Source organism: Rhinoraja longicauda, chromosome 21 (genome assembly GCF_053455715.1).
Source record: "Rhinoraja longicauda isolate Sanriku21f chromosome 21, sRhiLon1.1, whole genome shotgun sequence".
NCBI classification, from domain to species: Eukaryota; Metazoa; Chordata; class Chondrichthyes; order Rajiformes; family Arhynchobatidae; genus Rhinoraja; species Rhinoraja longicauda.
The window spans coordinates 4639709-4657228 of record NC_135973.1 but is presented as its reverse complement, the minus strand read 5'-3'; the positions used below and the strand labels follow the sequence as shown (position 1 = coordinate 4657228).

General features: G+C 46.3%; 1 protein-coding gene across 1 annotated transcript in view; it reads left to right on the top strand.

Moving 5' to 3' along the window:
* LOC144604203 (actin-related protein 2/3 complex subunit 1B-A-like) overlaps nucleotides 1-17520 on the top strand; it is a 31600-nt gene extending 14080 nt beyond the window's left edge. The window contains exons 3-10 of the mRNA XM_078418415.1: nucleotides 3203-3307; nucleotides 4705-4927; nucleotides 6739-6846; nucleotides 8701-8907; nucleotides 10013-10088; nucleotides 13330-13523; nucleotides 15631-15721; nucleotides 17058-17520. Coding sequence (XP_078274541.1) covers nucleotides 3203-3307; nucleotides 4705-4927; nucleotides 6739-6846; nucleotides 8701-8907; nucleotides 10013-10088; nucleotides 13330-13523; nucleotides 15631-15721; nucleotides 17058-17078 — 1025 coding nt within the window. The 3' untranslated portion in view covers nucleotides 17079-17520. The remainder of the gene's footprint in view (nucleotides 1-3202; nucleotides 3308-4704; nucleotides 4928-6738; nucleotides 6847-8700; nucleotides 8908-10012; nucleotides 10089-13329; nucleotides 13524-15630; nucleotides 15722-17057) is intronic.

The following is a 17520-nucleotide window of genomic DNA, read 5'->3' as shown; positions in this document are numbered from 1 at the left end:
CCACGTCCTGGTGAACAACTGGTGTGGCTCAAGGGGTGAACACAAGTCTTTTCAACCCCAGTGAGACAGAGTTTGCTGCAATGTCCTCAGAACCCTGGTAGTTTGTAAGTTACTGGAGGCTCCTCACCAGGTCTGCAGAGCTCATCAGTTTGCACATTGTGTTCGGAACACCCGGAAGTCATTAGTGGCACACCGGAGGAAAGGTTATTCCAGAGTTGTGTGCATTGGCATCAAAACCATCGGTGACAGCAATGGAAGAGGAAGTAGTCTGATTGAATAGGCCGAGTTAATGGGCTTGAGAATGAACTCTCCTCTTATTTGAGGGTGGATGTGAATTCTTATCTCAAGGTTCTGTGCACAGGGGGGATGTCGAACAGGATGTGAATGAATAACACAACAACATCCTTGGCCGAGGGAGAAGATCATGTGATTTGTCCTTTATTCAAAAATGGGAGAATGCTTCATTCCTTGGTCATTGCGAGCAGATTAATGATATTGAACCAACACAGGGATTTAGACATATTTATTTAGCAAGTCATAACACACGGTCAAAATGGAGTTTTACCAAAACTTCGCCTATCCATGTTCTCCAGAGGCAGAAGATAGACACAAAATGCTGGAGAAACTCAGGCAGCATCTCTGGGGAGAAGGAATGGGTGACGTTTCGGGTCGAGACCCTTCTTCAGGCTGAATCGGGTGATACAGAGATAAGGAAATGCAAGGTGCGAAAACGAGACAAAGGGTGAATGAAGATCAAGGACAATGTAGAATAGATCATTGTTAACTAGGACAAGGTGACAACGAAGCAGACAGATAAAATGTAAACGAGAACAGTCAGACTGGTCGGAGGGATGGAGAGAGGGGAGGGATGGAGAGAGAGAGGGAAGACAAAGGTTACTTGAAGTTAGAGTCAGTCTGAAGAAGGGTCTCGACCCGAAACGTCACCCATTCCTTCTCTCCCGAGATGCTGCCTGACCTGCTGAGTTACTCCAGCATTTTGTGAATAAATACCTTCGATTTGTACCAGCATCTGCAGTTATTTTCTTATACTACTTGAAGTTAGAGAAGTCAATCAATATTCATACTGCTGGGGTCTGAGCTGTCCAGCTGGGGTATAAGGTGTTGTTCCCCCAATTTGCGCTGGGCCTCGCTCTGACAGTGGAGGAGGCCCAGGACAGAAAAGTCAGTGTGGGAATAGGAGGGGGAGTTTCGCATCTTTCTGCTCTTGCCTTAAACCCATGTCCTCTGGTTCTTGATACCCCTACTCTACGGGTAAAAGACTCTGCATTCTCCCTGTGAATTCTCCTCATGATTTCAGGACACGACAGGAGTAGTTATTAGGAAAGCTGCCAGGATCTCTCAATCCATTCACAAATCACGGTCTCCAGAAACACTGAAAGGGGAAGAGTACAAGAAAAGTGGTGATATTCACACATGTAAAACATTTGCTTTTAGTTGTAAATTATTGCAGATGGAAACTAAAGGTTGTATGATTGTCCGGGGTTTTTGGGTCTGAGTAATAGTAATAAAACCTCCTGAAAATACTTGGGTTAACCTACGATGAGCTTTTGTCAGCACTGGGCCTCTACTCACTGGAGTTTAGAAGAATGAGGGGGGGGACCCTCATTGAAATGTGCAGTATAGTGAAAAGCTTGGATAGAATGGATGTGGAGAGGATGTTTCCACTAGTGGGAGAGTCTGGGACCAGAGGTCATAGCCTCATAATTAAAGGACGTTCCTTTAGGAAGGAGATGAGGAGGAATTTCCTTAGTCAGAAGGTGGTGAATTTGTGGAACTCATTGCCGCCAAGTCAGTGGATATTTTTAAGGTAGAGATTGATAGATTCTTGATTAGTATGGGTGTCGGGTGCTATGGGGAGAAGACAGGAGATTGGGGTTAGGAGGGAGAGATAGATCAGCTATGATCTAATGGCAGAGTAGACTAGATGGGCCAAATGGCCTAATACTGCTCCTATCACTTATGACATTAAACTACAAGCACAGAGATAGCTGCTGCCTCACATTTGGTGTTTTAACCCTTTTCCCAAGTTGTTGCTTGAGTTCATTAATACTTGTTCGTGAAAATCATGGAATCAAACGATTTATCAAAACACCTGCTTCTGGGAAAGATATCCTGGGATATGAAGGGAATTTGCTCGATCTACCAAAACTATCCTAACTTGTTTAGGGGGATATGGGCCAAACGCGAGCAGGTGGGACTGGAGTAGATGGGGCATCTTGGTTGGTATGGGCAAGTTGGGATGAAGGGCCTGTTTCTGTACTGTATGACTCTGACTAACAAGCAAAACTGGCTTTGAAATGTTTGTGCTTCATTTCCAAATTCCCACCCTTCCGCCAGTTTCCTATTCTTTGTTTGTCTCCTCTTCCTCACCAATTCCCCATTCCTTACATTCTCACACTCCTCGCCATTATCAACATCTTCCTGACAATCTAACCCTCCATGCCTCATCAGTACTCATCCTTCACACCCACGTTGGTGATAGGTTTTATGCTTAACAGGCTAGGGCTATTCTGGTAGATCAACCAACTTCCCATAGTATCCCGTGATTAGTTTTCCAGAGTACAACGATGGAGTTGCTGCCTCACAGCGCCAGAGTCCCGGGTTTGATTCTGACTCTGGGTGCTGTCTACACGGAGTTTCTACATTCTCCCCGTGACTGCGTGAGTTTTCTCCAGGAGCTCCGGTTTCGATTTTAGATTTTAGATTTAGAGATACAGCGCGGAAACAGGCCCTTCGGCCCACCGAGTCCGTGCCGCCCAGCGATCCCCACACATTAACACTATCCTACACACACTAGGGACAATTTTTACATATCACCCAATCAATTAACCTTCCTCCCAGATACCAAAGACCCACAGATTTGTAGGTTAATTGGCTTCGGTAAAAATTATAAATGACCCTGATGGGTGGCGTGGACTCGGTGGGCTGAACGCCCCTGTTTCCACGATGTATCTCTAAATCCAAAACTAAGTAGATGTTTTGATGAATTTTTGGATCCTGTGATTTGCCTTCCCTCTCTGTTCCCCATTGCCTTTTGTGTCATACATATTCCCTTCTCACTTTAACCTCATGGTTTTTGAACACTTCGCTGAAATAAATACGCAAAGATCAGGCACATATGGTTCTTTAATTTGGTTTCTGGCTCAGTCATGTGGTTTACATGTTCTAATTGTTTCCTCAGAATTTGCACTGTCCCCCAACAGTCACGAGGTTCACATCTTCAAGAAGGAGGGCAGCAAATGGAATAGGATTCACCAGCTGAAGGAGCACAGTGGACATGTAACAGGTGAGAGATCAGACGTTACTCTGGTGTTTACCCACAAACGCACACGGTTGCCCTTAAATACACTCTCCGGGGCAGAAACGCATCGCCATGGCTCATTACTTATGAAGTAAGTGGGCAGCAAAGTGGTACAACGGTAGAGTTGCTGTCACGCAGCGCCAGAGACCCATGTTCAATTTTGTTTATTCACAAAATGCTGGAGTAACTCAGCAGGTCAGGCAGCATCTCAGGAGAGAAGGAATGGGTGACGTTTCGGGTCAAGACCCTGAAGAAGGGTCTCGACCCGAAACGTCACCCATTCCTTCTCTCCTGAGATGCTGCCTGACCTGCTGAGTTACTCCAGCATTTTGTGAATAAATACCTTCGATTTGTACCAGCATCTGCAGTTATTTTCTTGTACTACATGTTCGATTTTGACTATGGGTGCTGTCCGCACGGAGTTTGCACGGTCTTCCTATGACTGCGTGGGTTTTCTCCGGGTGCCCAGGTGTAACACACATACATCAAAACGCAAAGGGTGACGTTTCAGGTTTGAGACCCTCGTCTGAAGAAGGGGCTCGATCTGAAAACGCCACCCATTCCTTCTCTCCAGAGATGCTGCCTGCCACGCTGAGTTGCTCCAGCATTTTGTGTCTATCTTAAAGACTGGTTCTGGCATTTGTAAGTGCAAGGAATAGAGAGAGAGATATGGATCATGTACAGGTAGATGAGACCAGTTTAATCTGGTATCATGTGTGTAGGAAAGAACTGCAGATGCTGGCTTAAATCGAAGGTAGACACAAAATGTTGGAGTAACTCAGTGGGAACAGGCCCTTCGGCCCACAATGTTTTCCAGATTTTAGGAAGATTTTACTGGTTCTTCAGTCTGAAGAAGGGTCTTGACCTGAAACATCGCCGATTGATGTACTCCAGAGTTTTTGCCTGGCCCGCTGAGTTACTCCAGCACTTTGAGTCTATTGTCTTGCACTGCTCCTTGAGTGGGAAAGGGTCACATCTAACAGAAGTAGGTGCTGCATGGATCAGGCGGGTCAGGCAGCGTTTCTGGAGAAAAGGAATAGGTGACATTTTGGGTCGAGACTCCTCTTCTGATTTATTAGTGGCTTTCTCTTTAACGTACAGCCATTGTTGTTCTTGCCTGCAACAGCCCCAGGTTGTTGTCTATAAATTGGTTGTAAACATTAGGAGGTACTGTGGGACACTTTCGTGATTCTGTCTTCCTTTCTAAATGGTATAAGAAAATAACTGCAGATGCTGGTACAAATCGAAGGTATTTATTCACAAAATGCTGGAGTAACTCAGCAGGTCAGGCAGCATCTCAGGAGAGAAGGAATGGGTGACGTTTCGGGTCGAGACCCTTCTTCAGTGATCAGTTCAGTCCATTGATGTTTGTCTTGAATTAGGGATTAGCTGGGCTCCAGAGAGCAACCGGATCGTGACCTGCGGAACTGATCGTAATGCCTACGTCTGGTCACTGAAGAACAACGTTTGGAAGCCAACCCTAGTCATCCTGAGAATCAACCGGGCCGCCAGATGCGTCAAGTGGTCCCCCAAGGAGAACAAGTTTGCAGTGGGCAGTGCGTCACGGCTGATTTCAATCTGCTACTTTGAGAAGGAGAATGACTGGTGAGTTTACAGTGTCGGGTGTACGATCTCCACCCACAGGAGTGATGGGACTGTCCCTGGCTCAGGGCACGAGACAACTCTCCTTGACCTGGGCTGCTCGGTGGCACAGCGGGAGAGTGGTTGCCTTACAGCCGCAGAGAGCCGGTTTCGATCCTGACTACGGGTGCTGTCTGTATAGTGTATGTTCTCCCCATGAACTGCATGGGTTTTCTCTGAGTGGTCTCCTCCCACATTAAAAAGACATACAGGTTTATAGGTTAATTGGCCGCAGTAAAATTGTCCCTAGTGCGTAGGATAGTGCTAGTGTACGAGGTGATCGCTGGTCGGCGCGGACTCGGTGGGCTGAAAGGCCTGTTTTTGCGCTGTATTTAAACTGAATTAAACTTATTACAATGTCTTGCTGTCTTGGTCAGAGCTGTTCCCAAGCCAGGCTACGATGCAGCCCGTTAGGATGCTTCCTGTGGTGCATCTGTAGAAGAAATTGCTAAAGGCGAAAGAGGACAATAAATTGGAAATGGAGGACAGTAAAGCCCGCACAGTTTCAGCTAAGTTTTACTCAGGAGATACAAGGCACTGCAGATGGAGGAATCTGGAGTAAAACACCTGGTGCGGGATTTATTCACAAAATGCTGGAGTAACTCAGCAGGTCAGGCAGCATCTCGGGAGAGAAGGAATGGGTGAAGTTTCGGGTCGGGACCCTTCTTCAGACTGACCTGGTGCAGGATGCTGAGGAAAGACCGGTCGGTGCCTGTAGTGGAGAGTTGCTGGGGCAGGCTGAACCACTAACTGGCTTCGATTTCGCTTAGTCTTGTGAATCATTCTGATCGGACGGAGCAAGGGGGTAAAAATGGGAAATTTCACAATGGTTTATTAGTTGCCATTGGGGCCACTTGAAGATACAGGAGAAGGATGAGAGGAGATCTTATCGAATCGTATAAGATTATTAAGGGGTTGGACACGTTAGAGGCAGGAAACGTGTTCCCAATGTTGGGGGAGTCCAGAACAAGGGGCCACAGTTTAAGAGTAAGGGGTAGGCCATTTAGAACTGAGATGAGGAAAAACTTTTTCAGTCAGAGAGTTGTGAATCTGTGGAATTCTCTGCCTCAGAAGGCAGTGGAGGCCAATTCTCTGAATGCATTCAAGAGAGAGCTAGATAGAGCTCTTAAAGATAGGGGAGTCAGGGGGTATGGGGAGATGGCAGGAATGGGGTACTGATTGAGAATGATCAGCCATGATCACGTTGAATGGCGGTGCTGGCTCGAAGGGCCGAATGGCCTCCTCCTGCGTCTATTGTCTATTGAGAAGGGGCCTTGTCCAGCAGGCCCCGTCAAACCAAGCCAGGCAACCATGCTCCATTTGGCCTTTGAGCAGAAATGTATTTTTACAACAGCACATACATTGGTACTGACTGCGTGAGTTGGCATTAAGGCAAAGCCCATTGACTTGGGCAGATTGGGCAGTGAATGTCAGGAATTTTAATAGGAATCCGAGGGGTAACTTTTTCACACAGAGGGTGGTGGGTGTATGGAACAAGCTGCCAGAGGAGGTAGTTGAGGCTGGGACTTTCCCATCCTTTAAGAAACAATTGGACAGGTACATGAATAGGACAGGTTTGGAGGGTTATGGACCAAGCGCAGGCAGGTGGGACTAGGGTAGCTGGGACATTGTTGGCTGGTGTGGGTGTGTTAGGCCGAAGGACCTGTTTCCACACTGTATCACTCTATGACTCTAAGGGAAATCAAGAATTTAATGTGAAAAGTTGTGTTGTGTGCGCAGCACAGCCCCTTTAACCTTGCATGTGATCTCTGCAGGTGGGTCTGCAAACACATCAAGAAGCCAATTCGCTCCACTATACTAAATCTGGACTGGCATCCCAATAACATCCTGTTGGCTGCTGGATCTTCTGACTTCAAGTGCAGGTAATGTATGCAAGATTTCATTAATTTATCACTCAAGATGTGCAAAAATTATCACTGTCCTCAAAACATTAAAGGGCCTGTTCTTGTGCTGTACGATTCTATGCTCGACATCAGTAACACTGTACACAAATATTTGCCAACTCACTATTGTGTTTCTGTTTTATGAGTTTCACTGCACAGAATCCAGGTTACCACATCTGTTGTGGCTATTGACTTGTAATATAGTACATGTGTACATGGGGATAATGCTGCATCTGCCTCAGTGATGCCCAAACATCACTACACCTGATGACAATCCTCCCATTAGGTCCGTGCTAGTTCTCAGTAGTGCAATTCCATCACTCATTTCATCTCTCATTTCTTGTATCCTTGCAACTTGCTCTCACTCATACACTTGATTTGGTAATCAAGCTTCCAATGCAATGTTTATACCAGGTTAAAATTGTTTTATCCAAGACATTATGAGTGTCACTAAAACTGGTTTGAGGCTTTAGAGTGCGATGATGGGGGATACAGCCAGACAACATTACCCATTTCTGATTTGGTCTATCGGGCTGCATCATAGCTTGGCTTGGGAACAGCTCTGACAGTAGCTCTACCGCTGCACTACCCGGCCCGGGCGGCCGCCATTGGTGGAGCGGGAGCACGTGGCCGCTGGCTGGGTGAGGTCACGTGGGGCGCATGGGGCGGTGACGTCACCCATTGTCCCTTATTTGGGAGTGAGGAAGTTGGCAACCCTATTGTGAGACTGCCACACCAACTGCAGTGACACCACACCACTCCCAACCAGCCACAGATGGTGAATGTGTAGCACAGGTGTAGCTAATTCCATTTTGTTTAATGGTGGTAAAAGCAACAAAGTCATTGATCACATCTTCTCTCATCCTTGCAGGATGTGGCTGGTAAACCTTGTGTTTGGTGGTAAAATACTGAGGCAGAAAATACTGGGCCAGTGTTTTTTTTATTTGAATGTTTTACTGCCAATTACTGAACAGTGATATTCATTACATACATATACACATCGATGACGGATTGTAAGTTGATCTACAAAACAACTAGTCAAGGTTATCTGCTCCTAGTTAGACCTGCAATAATTTCTGTTGGCAGTCAGATCAATGTCAACTGCAGGCACTCCCTGGCTCTGCATGGGTAACATCCCCAGCAATGGACAGGTGGCGTTTTGGGATGGGACCCTTCAGACTGATGGAGTTCCTTGTCTGACAACCTTTTTGTTTCCTTTCCACCTCTATCCTGTGTCACTTCACCCATTTGCCATTCAGCCCCTGCTCACCTATCACTTATAGACACAAAGTGCTGGAGTAACTCAGTGGGTCAGGCAGCGTCTCTGGAGAGAAAAGATGGGTGACGTTTCAGGTCAGGGCCCTTCAGTCTGAAGGGCCATGTTCTTATGTGCAGGAAGGAACTGCAGATGCTGGTGTAAACCAAAGATAGGCACAAAATGCTGGAGTTAATCAGCGGGACAGGCAGCATCTCTGGAGAGAAGGAATGGGTGACGTTTCGGGACAAGACCCTTCTTCAGACTGAGTCAGGGGAGGGGAGATAAATGCTGTTCTTGTGCTGTACTGTTCTATGGTCCACGCCAGTAATACTGTCCTTCTGGCCCTAGTCCCTTTGCTGGCTCCGGTGTTAAAACTAGAAGGTTGGAGTTTCACAAATGCTGAGTTCGAGTGAGCTGCCTGTCATTGTAAGAGAGACACAGAATACTGGAGTAACTCAATGGGTCAGGCAGCATCTCAGGAGACAAGGAATAGGTGACGTTTCGGATCGAGACCCTTCATCATATTGTAAGTGGTCTAATTGCAGCTTTGCACTCTCTCTCTCTCTCTCTCCCAGAGTATTCTCGGCCTACATCAAGGAGGTGGAGGAGAAGCCATCGCCCACGCCCTGGGGCTCGAAGATGCCATTTGGGGAGCTGATGTTCGAGTCCAGTGGGACAGGAGGCTGGGTTCACGGGGTGTGTTTCTCTGACAGTGGGGACCGCGTGGGCTGGGTGAGCCATGACAGCACCGTGTGCGTGACGGACGCCAACAAGAAGACTGTGTAAGTATCCGCCCTCCCTTGCCTGTATGTAGGATCATCACCGCGGCAAAGTTGCTGCCTTACAGTGCCAGAGGTACGGGTTCGATCCCGACTACAGCTGCTGCCTACGGAGTTTGTACGTTCTCCCCGTGGGTTTTCCCTCCAAGATCTTCGGTTTCCTCCCACACTCCAAAGGCGCACTGGTTTGTAGGTTAATAGGCTTGGCATGAATGTAAATTGTCCCTAGTGTGTAGAAACACAGACATAGAAAATAGGTGCAAGAGTAGACCATTCGGCCCTTCAAGCCAGCACCACCATTCAATATGATTATGGCTGATCATCCAAAATCAGTACCCCATTCCTGCTTTCTCCCCTTATCCCTTGATTCTGTTAATGTGTAGGATAGTGTTAGTGTGCGGGGATCACTGCGGACTCGGTGGGCCGAAGGGCCTGTTTCCACACTGTATCTGTAAACTAAAACCTGGTTGGGCAAGTTTTAAAAACAATAAAAAGTAAATCGCATTTACATTGCACCTTTCAGTAACCTTAGAATATCCCGAAGCATTTTACTGCCCGAGTATTAACTGATTGTAAGGGTACAACTTGGAAACAGGCCCTTCGGCCCACCGGGTCCATCGATCACCCATTCGGACTAGTTCTGGGTTATCCCGTCTCACATCCACTCCCTGCACAGTAGGGGCAAATTACAGAGGCCACTTAACCTACAAACTGCCACATCTTTCGGACGGGAGAGGAAACCCCTGGAGCTACAGGGAGAACACACACACGTACAGTGCCGTTCTTCCACAGGTACTTGTTGAAGGCCACTGCTGTAATGGCAAATCGTACACAGCAAGGTTCCCACAGGCAGCAGTGTGAAAACAAACCAATATGCTATTGTTTTAACAAAGTCGCCCCTCCCACCACATCTCTGAGATGTTTGTGCTGGGGTCTCTGGACCATGGTCTTTAACTCCTCCCTCTCGCCATTTTCAAAGAGTGGAATTATTTTAAAGTGAACAAGGTTCTTTTGGAAGGAGAGTAAAATATTTCTGGAGAATGCAATTTTTTATCTCCTAGAATAGGTGAGCTTTTCCATTGATCTTCACTTGCTTTTCTCTTTACAGGACGGCTTCGCTCAATACAGAATCTCTACCTCTCCTGACTGTCACCTTTATCACGGAGAACAGTTTAGTGGCAGCAGTAAGTAACTTAACAGAAACAAACACACTGGTTTCTCAAGAGAGTTTAATTGTTTTATGTACCAGCAACAGAACCATGAAATTCTTACTTACAGCAGCATAACAGGCTTGTAAACACAATATGGATAGATAATATAAACAAATTCAATAAATTAATAACCCACAATACCAGTGCAAATAAACCACACCTTGGTGCCGCCAATGTTAGTCCATAGGGGCAGCACAGCGGTAGTGTTGCTGCCTGACAGCGCCGTGGACCCCGGTTCCATCTTGACAACGGTTGCTGTCTGTACAGAGTTTGTGCGTTCTCTCTGTGACCGTGTAGCGTTTCCTCCCACACTCCAAAGACGTACAGGTTTGTAGGTTAATTGGCTTTGGTTAAAAAAACAAACTGTACATCGTCCCTAGCGTGTAGAATAGTGCTTGTGTACGGAGTGTTCGCTGATCGGCACGGGCTCGGTGGGCCAAAGGGCCTGTTTCCGCGCTGTATGTCTAAAGTAGCCCGTGGTTGGGGTTAGTGTTGTGAGTTGTGCAAAGGCATGATGGTTGTAGTGAAAAGGCTATTCTTGATTCTGAAGGTCGTGGTTTTCAGACTCCTGTACATTCTTCCCAATGGTGGGAGTGAAATGAGAGCATAGCTAGGGTAGTGTGGGTCTTTGATGGTTGCCTTTGTTGAGGTAACGTCTCCTGTAGATCCCTTTGAACATGAGGAGGGCAGTCCCTGTGATGTCTACCGCTCCCTGTAATCTCCATCGTTCCTCAGTGTTCGAGTTGCTGATCTTGACCCTGAAGCAACCAGTCAGTATTCTCAAACAGCACCTGGAAGTGTACACCGATCATCCAAAACATTATGACCATCTGCTCAATATGCTGTTGGTCCTCCGTGTGCCGCCAAAACAGCGCCGACCCACGGAGGCACGGACTCTACAAGACCCCTGAAGGTGTCCTGTGGTATCCGGCACCAAAACATTAGCAGCAGATCCTTCAAGTGCTGTAAGTTGCGAGGTGGAGCCACCGTGGATCAGACTTGTCAATCCAGCACATCCCACAAATGCTCAATCGGATTGAGATCTGGAGAATTTGGAGGCCAGGGCAACACCGTGAACACTTCATCATGTTCCTCAAACCATTCCCGATCAATGTGTGCAGTGTGGCAGGGCACATTATCCTGCTGAAAGAGGCCACTGCCATCAGGGAATACCATTGCCATGAAGGGGTGTACCTGGTCTGCAACGATGTTTAGGTAGGTGACACGTGTCAAATTGACATCCACATGAATGGCCGGACCCAGGGTTTCCCAGCAGAACATTGCCCAGACCATCACACTCCCTCCACCGGCTTGTGGTTTGTCCCTCCTCGGACCACTGTCGGAAGGTACTCACCACTGCTGACCGGGAGCACCCCACAAGCCTTGCCATTTCGGAGATGCTCTGACCCAGTCGGCTGGCCATAACAATTTGGCCCTTGTCAGTCGCTCAGGTCTTTCCTCCTGCCTCCAACACATCAACTTCAAGAACCGACTGGTCGCTTGGTCATAATGTTTTGGCTGATCGGTGTGTATCTATGCTCTCTTGCCACAAGTTAGAGTTGGCACAGCAGTAGAGTTGCTGCCTTACAGTGCTTGCAGCACCAGAGACCCAGGTCCGATCGTGACTACGGGTGCTGTCTGTATGGAGTTTGTACGTTTTCCCCGTGACCGTGTGGGATTTCTCAGAGATCTTTGTTTTCCTCCCACACTCCAAAGACGTACAAGTATGTAGGTGAATTGGCTTGGTATAAGTGTAAAATTGTCCCTAGTGTGTGTCGGGTAGTGCTAATGTGCGGGGATTGCAGGTTGGTTCGGACTCGGTGGGCCTGTTTCTGTGCTGTGTCTCTAAAGTTCCTTTAGTATTGTCCCAGAGATGAAGATATTCGAAGAAATGGGGGGGATGAGAAGCTGGAATTCTGCTTGAAGAGAGGGTTGGGTTAGATTTAACAAATATTTCAAACTGATGGGTGTTAAGTGTACATAAGTTGCACTGGCAGGAGAGGACACAGATTTAAGAAAGTTGGCAAAAGCACAAAGGTAATGGAGAAAACGCCTCGAGGCACCACATGAAAGGTTGACAGAAGCAGATTCAACAGCAATGTGAAAAGATAAAGGCAAAGAATGGAATTGAGGGGCAGTGGAGAAAGTAGGAAGTGGGACTAACTCTTTCAGAGGGTCAGTGGAGGCACACTGGAACAAAACGCCTCTTTATTTTGTCAGATTTCATGTCTGCACAGTGGTGATTCTATGTTTCCTGTGGCTGTTGGAGGGGATGTGTGCAGATGTCTTCAGGAGTTAAGTGCATCTTGTGCTAAACTAATACCAGTTGTCTATCTGCTCCAAGTTAAATAGGACAGGAACTCGGCAACATCATTCATTACAGATTTAACAGGAACCTGAGGGGCAACATGTGTAGGAAAAAAACTGCAGATGCTGGTTTGAATCGAAGGTAGACACACAGTGCTGGAGTAACTCAGCGCATCTCTCCAGAGATGCTGCCTGACCCGCTGAGTTACTCCAGCATTTTGTCTACCTGAGGAGCAACCATTTCCCCACACAGGGGGGTGGGTATATGCAAGGGGTTGCCACAAGAAGTGGTTGAGGCAGGTGCTATAAACAACATTTACATGACATTTAGACAGGTACACGGAGAGGAAAGGTTTAGAGAGATATGGGTCAAACGCGGGCAAATGGGACTAGCATAGGTGGGCATCTTTGTCAGCACTGGAGGGTTGGGCTGAAGGACATATTTCTGGGCTGTATAACAGTTCTCACTCCACATTACTGTCTGGTGATTCCAGTTACAGGGGGGGGGACGACGACAACAGATTCCACTGGGCAGGACAGCCACCCAAGGTCTCAAGTTTTATACAACCCCACTTGAAAAGGAGGATTTTAGAGAGATGAATCTTTTTTTCTATTTTTACATAGTTTTGAAACTACAGAACATGTGTTACTGTAAAGTATTGTGTAGGAAGGAACTGCAGATGCTAGTTTACACCGAAGATAGACAACATTTTTGAGTGGGTCAGGCAGCATCTCTGGAGAACCTGAAACGTCGCCTATTCATTTTCTCCAGAGATGCTGTGTTACTGCAGCATTTTGCATCTATCTTACTGTAAGCTCTTTCTCTACAACTTGGATGAAATGACAATGTAACAATACCAATTTAAGAGGACAGTGCATTCAGTTTGTGTCCATCTGGTTCGGACAGGGTCATGATTGCTTCCCGGTGCTGTTTACCTACGATGGTGCCCAGGACAAGGTGACGTTTGGCAAGAAGCTGGATATTCCGAAGCAGAACACGCAACGTGGGATATCCGCTCTGGCCAAATTCAGAAACCTGGACAAACACGCCTCGGCCGACGACAACAATGCGCTGGACACTGTCCACAAAAACAGCATCAGGTACAGAGAATGGCAACCCGCCTCCAAACGGAGTTTGGGAATGGTGCTCGGTGTTAACACAGTGGGGGGACCTCTCCTGCACCACCAAACAATGAAAGAATATCCAGCTGGCACTTGCCTTCTGCTAGACGTAACCCTTTCCCACTCACGAACCTGTGCAAAAAGATACACTCACACTGCTGGAGTAACTCAGTGGGTCAGGCAACGTTTCAGGTCAGGACCCTTCTTCAGACTGAACCACCACCCATGCAGCTTCCTCTTGCATCAATTGACACTCAGAGTAAATTGTGCACTGTTACAATTTAATTGCACTAGTTTACTAGTGCACTAGGTGGCAACATATTCCGGAGGCTCACCACTCCCTGGGAAAGAACACAAAAAAATGCTCTTTGTTCCATCATTACCCCTGCACCTATTGTCAATTGTCTATTGGCAATGAATTAAAATTGCATCCTTGCATCAGACCCTTACCCAAGAATGAGGGAGGTCCTCCTGACCCCTTGTGATAATGAATTGGGTTGAAATCTGTGGAATTCACTGCCTCAGAAGGCAATGGAGGCCAAGTCTCTGAATGCATTCAAGAGAGAACTGGATAGAGCTCTTAAGGATAGCGGAGTCAGGGGGTATGGGGAGAAGGCAGGAACGGGGTACTGATTGAGAATGATCAGCCATGATCACATTGAATGGTGGTGCTGGCTCGAAGTGCAGAATGGCCTTTTCCTGCACCTATTGTCTATTGAAAGCTGCAGCTGAAAATCAGAATCCTTCTGAATCTTTTAAATATGTGTTGAATCCGATGGCCCTATGAATTTTGCCTTAGTTCTTCATCTTCAATAACTGTCCAAATTCCTGTTTAAATAATGTATATTTCCAGGGAACTCATTCCTGATCGTAAGTTACAGTGAACATTTCTAGAGTCCCCTCTAGATGTTTTGCATCATTGAGCTATCATTGTTTATTTACTCCCCAGTGGGTACAACATTCCTTGATCTTAATCCAAACAGTCCACCATGAAAATCAACAGTAGGTTCTCTTAACCACCCTACTGCATTGAGAATGAACCAAACCTCTATGCAGAGGTCAATGACCTCATTCTTGGTCAGACCCTGGTGTATGTTATTCATCTCTATCCTTCCCAAGCCACACATCTGATCTATGAATTGCTCCCCTGCCTATGCTGGTTTTATTGTCAATTTGCAAGCCATAGACAATAGGTGCAGGAGTAGGCCATTCGGCCCTACGAGCCAGCACCGCCATTCACTGTGATCATCCACAATCAGTACCCCGTTCCTGCCTTCTCCCCATAATCCCTTGACTCCGCTATCTTTAAGAGCTCTATCTAACTCTCTTGAAAGCATCCAGAGAATTGGCCCCCGCTGCCTTCTGAGGCAGAGAATTCCACAGATTGATAACTCTGTGAAAAAGATTTTCCTCATCTCTGTTCTAAATGGCCTACCCCTTATTCTTAAACTGTGGCCCCTGGTTCTGGACTCCCCCAACTTCGGGAACATGTTTCCTGCCTCTAGCGTGTCCAATCCCTTGGTAATTTTAGATGTTTCAATAAGATCCCCTCTCATCCTTCTAAATTCCAGTGTATAAATACATAGCTGGACTTACATCCTGCAGGTGCTTGAAGAATCAGACCTAACCCGACTCTCCAATCTTCCCGTAACCCCACTGAAATTATACACGCTCAGACTAGCCTAGAGCTACTTGTTAGTGGGGTGACCAGGTATCTACTAATGTGTAAGATCTGGAATTTCTTGGCAATACTGGATCTTTGAAGCATGGGTCAGACCGCGTCCTCTGGCCTTCTGAAGAAGGGTCCCAGGCAGAAACATCATCTATCCATGTTCTCCAGCGATGCTGCTTGTCCTGCTGAGTTACTGCAGCACTTAGTGTTTTTTAGTATCTGCAGTTCCTTGTTTTCCACAATGTTTTTAGTTTAGAGATACAGCGTGGAAATACAGCGCAACTCTACCGCTGCGCTACCATGCCACCCCTGTGTGTGTTGAATTGACACTGAACAAAACTATCTGATTCTGTAGTTTTGAAGACACGGATGGAAGATGGAGGCTTTTACTGTAACTCTTCATTTTCATTGCAGCCAAATCTCCAATCTTGATGGTGGAAAGAAGGATTGTACCACGTTCTGCACCACAGGCATGGATGGTGGGATGGCAATCTGGGATTTAAAGGTAGAAACATCTCCTTTCAATTGTTACTCTGGCCATACCCTTCCCAACTCCACTATTCCCCACCAAATATCAATTAGTCAAGTTCAGGAACAACTTCCTTGCTGGGAAACGTCTGCAACAAGATGCAAGTGCACTCCCCATTAACAATGGGCCATATAGATCAGTAGGTTCTTAATGCAGAGTAAGGGCAGCCCAAGGTGGTAGGAAACTATTGGTGCCCATTATTAATGGTTCAAGTCAAGAAAGATGGAAGAACATAAAGCAGGATTCCCATTGAGGTCCCAAGGTTATAGGTACTACATGATATTGTTGTTAGTTGTTATGCGGGCTATATAATTTATTTTCTGGTTCATTCATTTAGTTGAGGGAGAACCTTGTGATTCATTTTTCCTGAATACCAGCCCAGCCATCTTCCAGTGTTCTGATTTCAACCATCTGGTCACCAGGAGGTCGCAGAGTCCCTTCCATATTCCCAATTGAAAGAGCAGATTCTGCACCCAGGGTCAGCTTTAGTGGATCCATCAGGCCACTACATAGTGGGAATAAGTCCACAACTCAGACTTATGAATTCAGAGCAGGTTACACGGCCCTTTAAATAAACGCAAGCATTTGTGGAAGATATGATGATAATCTCAACAATACTGGTATCTCTGAAAGTTAAAATTTTAAAAACGTGTAAATTCCAATCTTTAGTTTTGGTTATGAGTTTATTAAATTAGAAGTTGGTCACAAAATCAAAGCAGAAGAGGGGGTGTACTAAGGCAAAAAAAATTGATAAATGTAGCTTAATGTTTTATTCATATGCTTGCTGCCACCATTTTGTCTAGAAAAAAAAGGTGCTGATTTCAAGTCTGCAACCCACCTACTCTGAGTAACAGCTAAGGTAGACACAAAATGCTGGAGTAACTCAGTGGGTCAGGCAGCATCTCGAGAGAGAGAAGGAATGGGTGACGTTTTGGGTCGAGACCCGAAACGTCACCCATTCCTTCTCTCCCAAGATGCTGCCAGTCCCGCTGAGTTACTCCAGCATTTTGTGTCTACCATCGATTTAAACCAGCATCTGTACTTGCCAAGAGCTTGTTGAAATCAAAAGGTCAAAAATGTGAGTGTGGGTAGAAAGTGGACATAATTGTACACTTCTCTGGAGTTGAAGGAATTTCTCCAGTGTCAGATATCGTGTGAAGAAACTTTGCTCCTCGGGTTCTTTGTTGATAGAGACTGTTTTTTGCCCTATCACCATGACGGTCTTTGTTACACTAACTCAACCTTTTGTTGACTGGGTGCATTTATCACCTCTGTTTTATAAACCTTTCCCAATCTGTTTGTTTTCCCCTAGAGCCTGGATGCAAAGGCCTGAAGATTGCCTGAATCATGGGACCAATCTGCTAGCAGCCTGCGACGCCCTTATTGCCTTGCCACACACCCGCTTAAAGCAATACATTTGCAATTATTTCCAAGTTAAGGCCAATGATGTTGAAATGGTGATCACTCTTCTTGTGTACCTAACAATTTTAGTGTTACCTGGTACTCTCTAAAAGGTACAGAAGTCTCACATTCCAGCAAGTTGCTTTGCAGCGACTCCATGCTCTAGTATTTGAATGCTGCTTTAGGTGCCTTGGGCAAGTCCCAGTTACTGTCCTCAGGGGTTTGTCAGTTTAAACTCAACGTTATCCCTTTAACTGAAAAACAAATGGAGCAAAAACTTGTGCTATTTAGTTATTTTCAAGCTATCTTTGCTGGTCATAAGATGAAACCCGTTTCAAAGCTCTTGGGATAATAAAACATACCATTAAACAAAA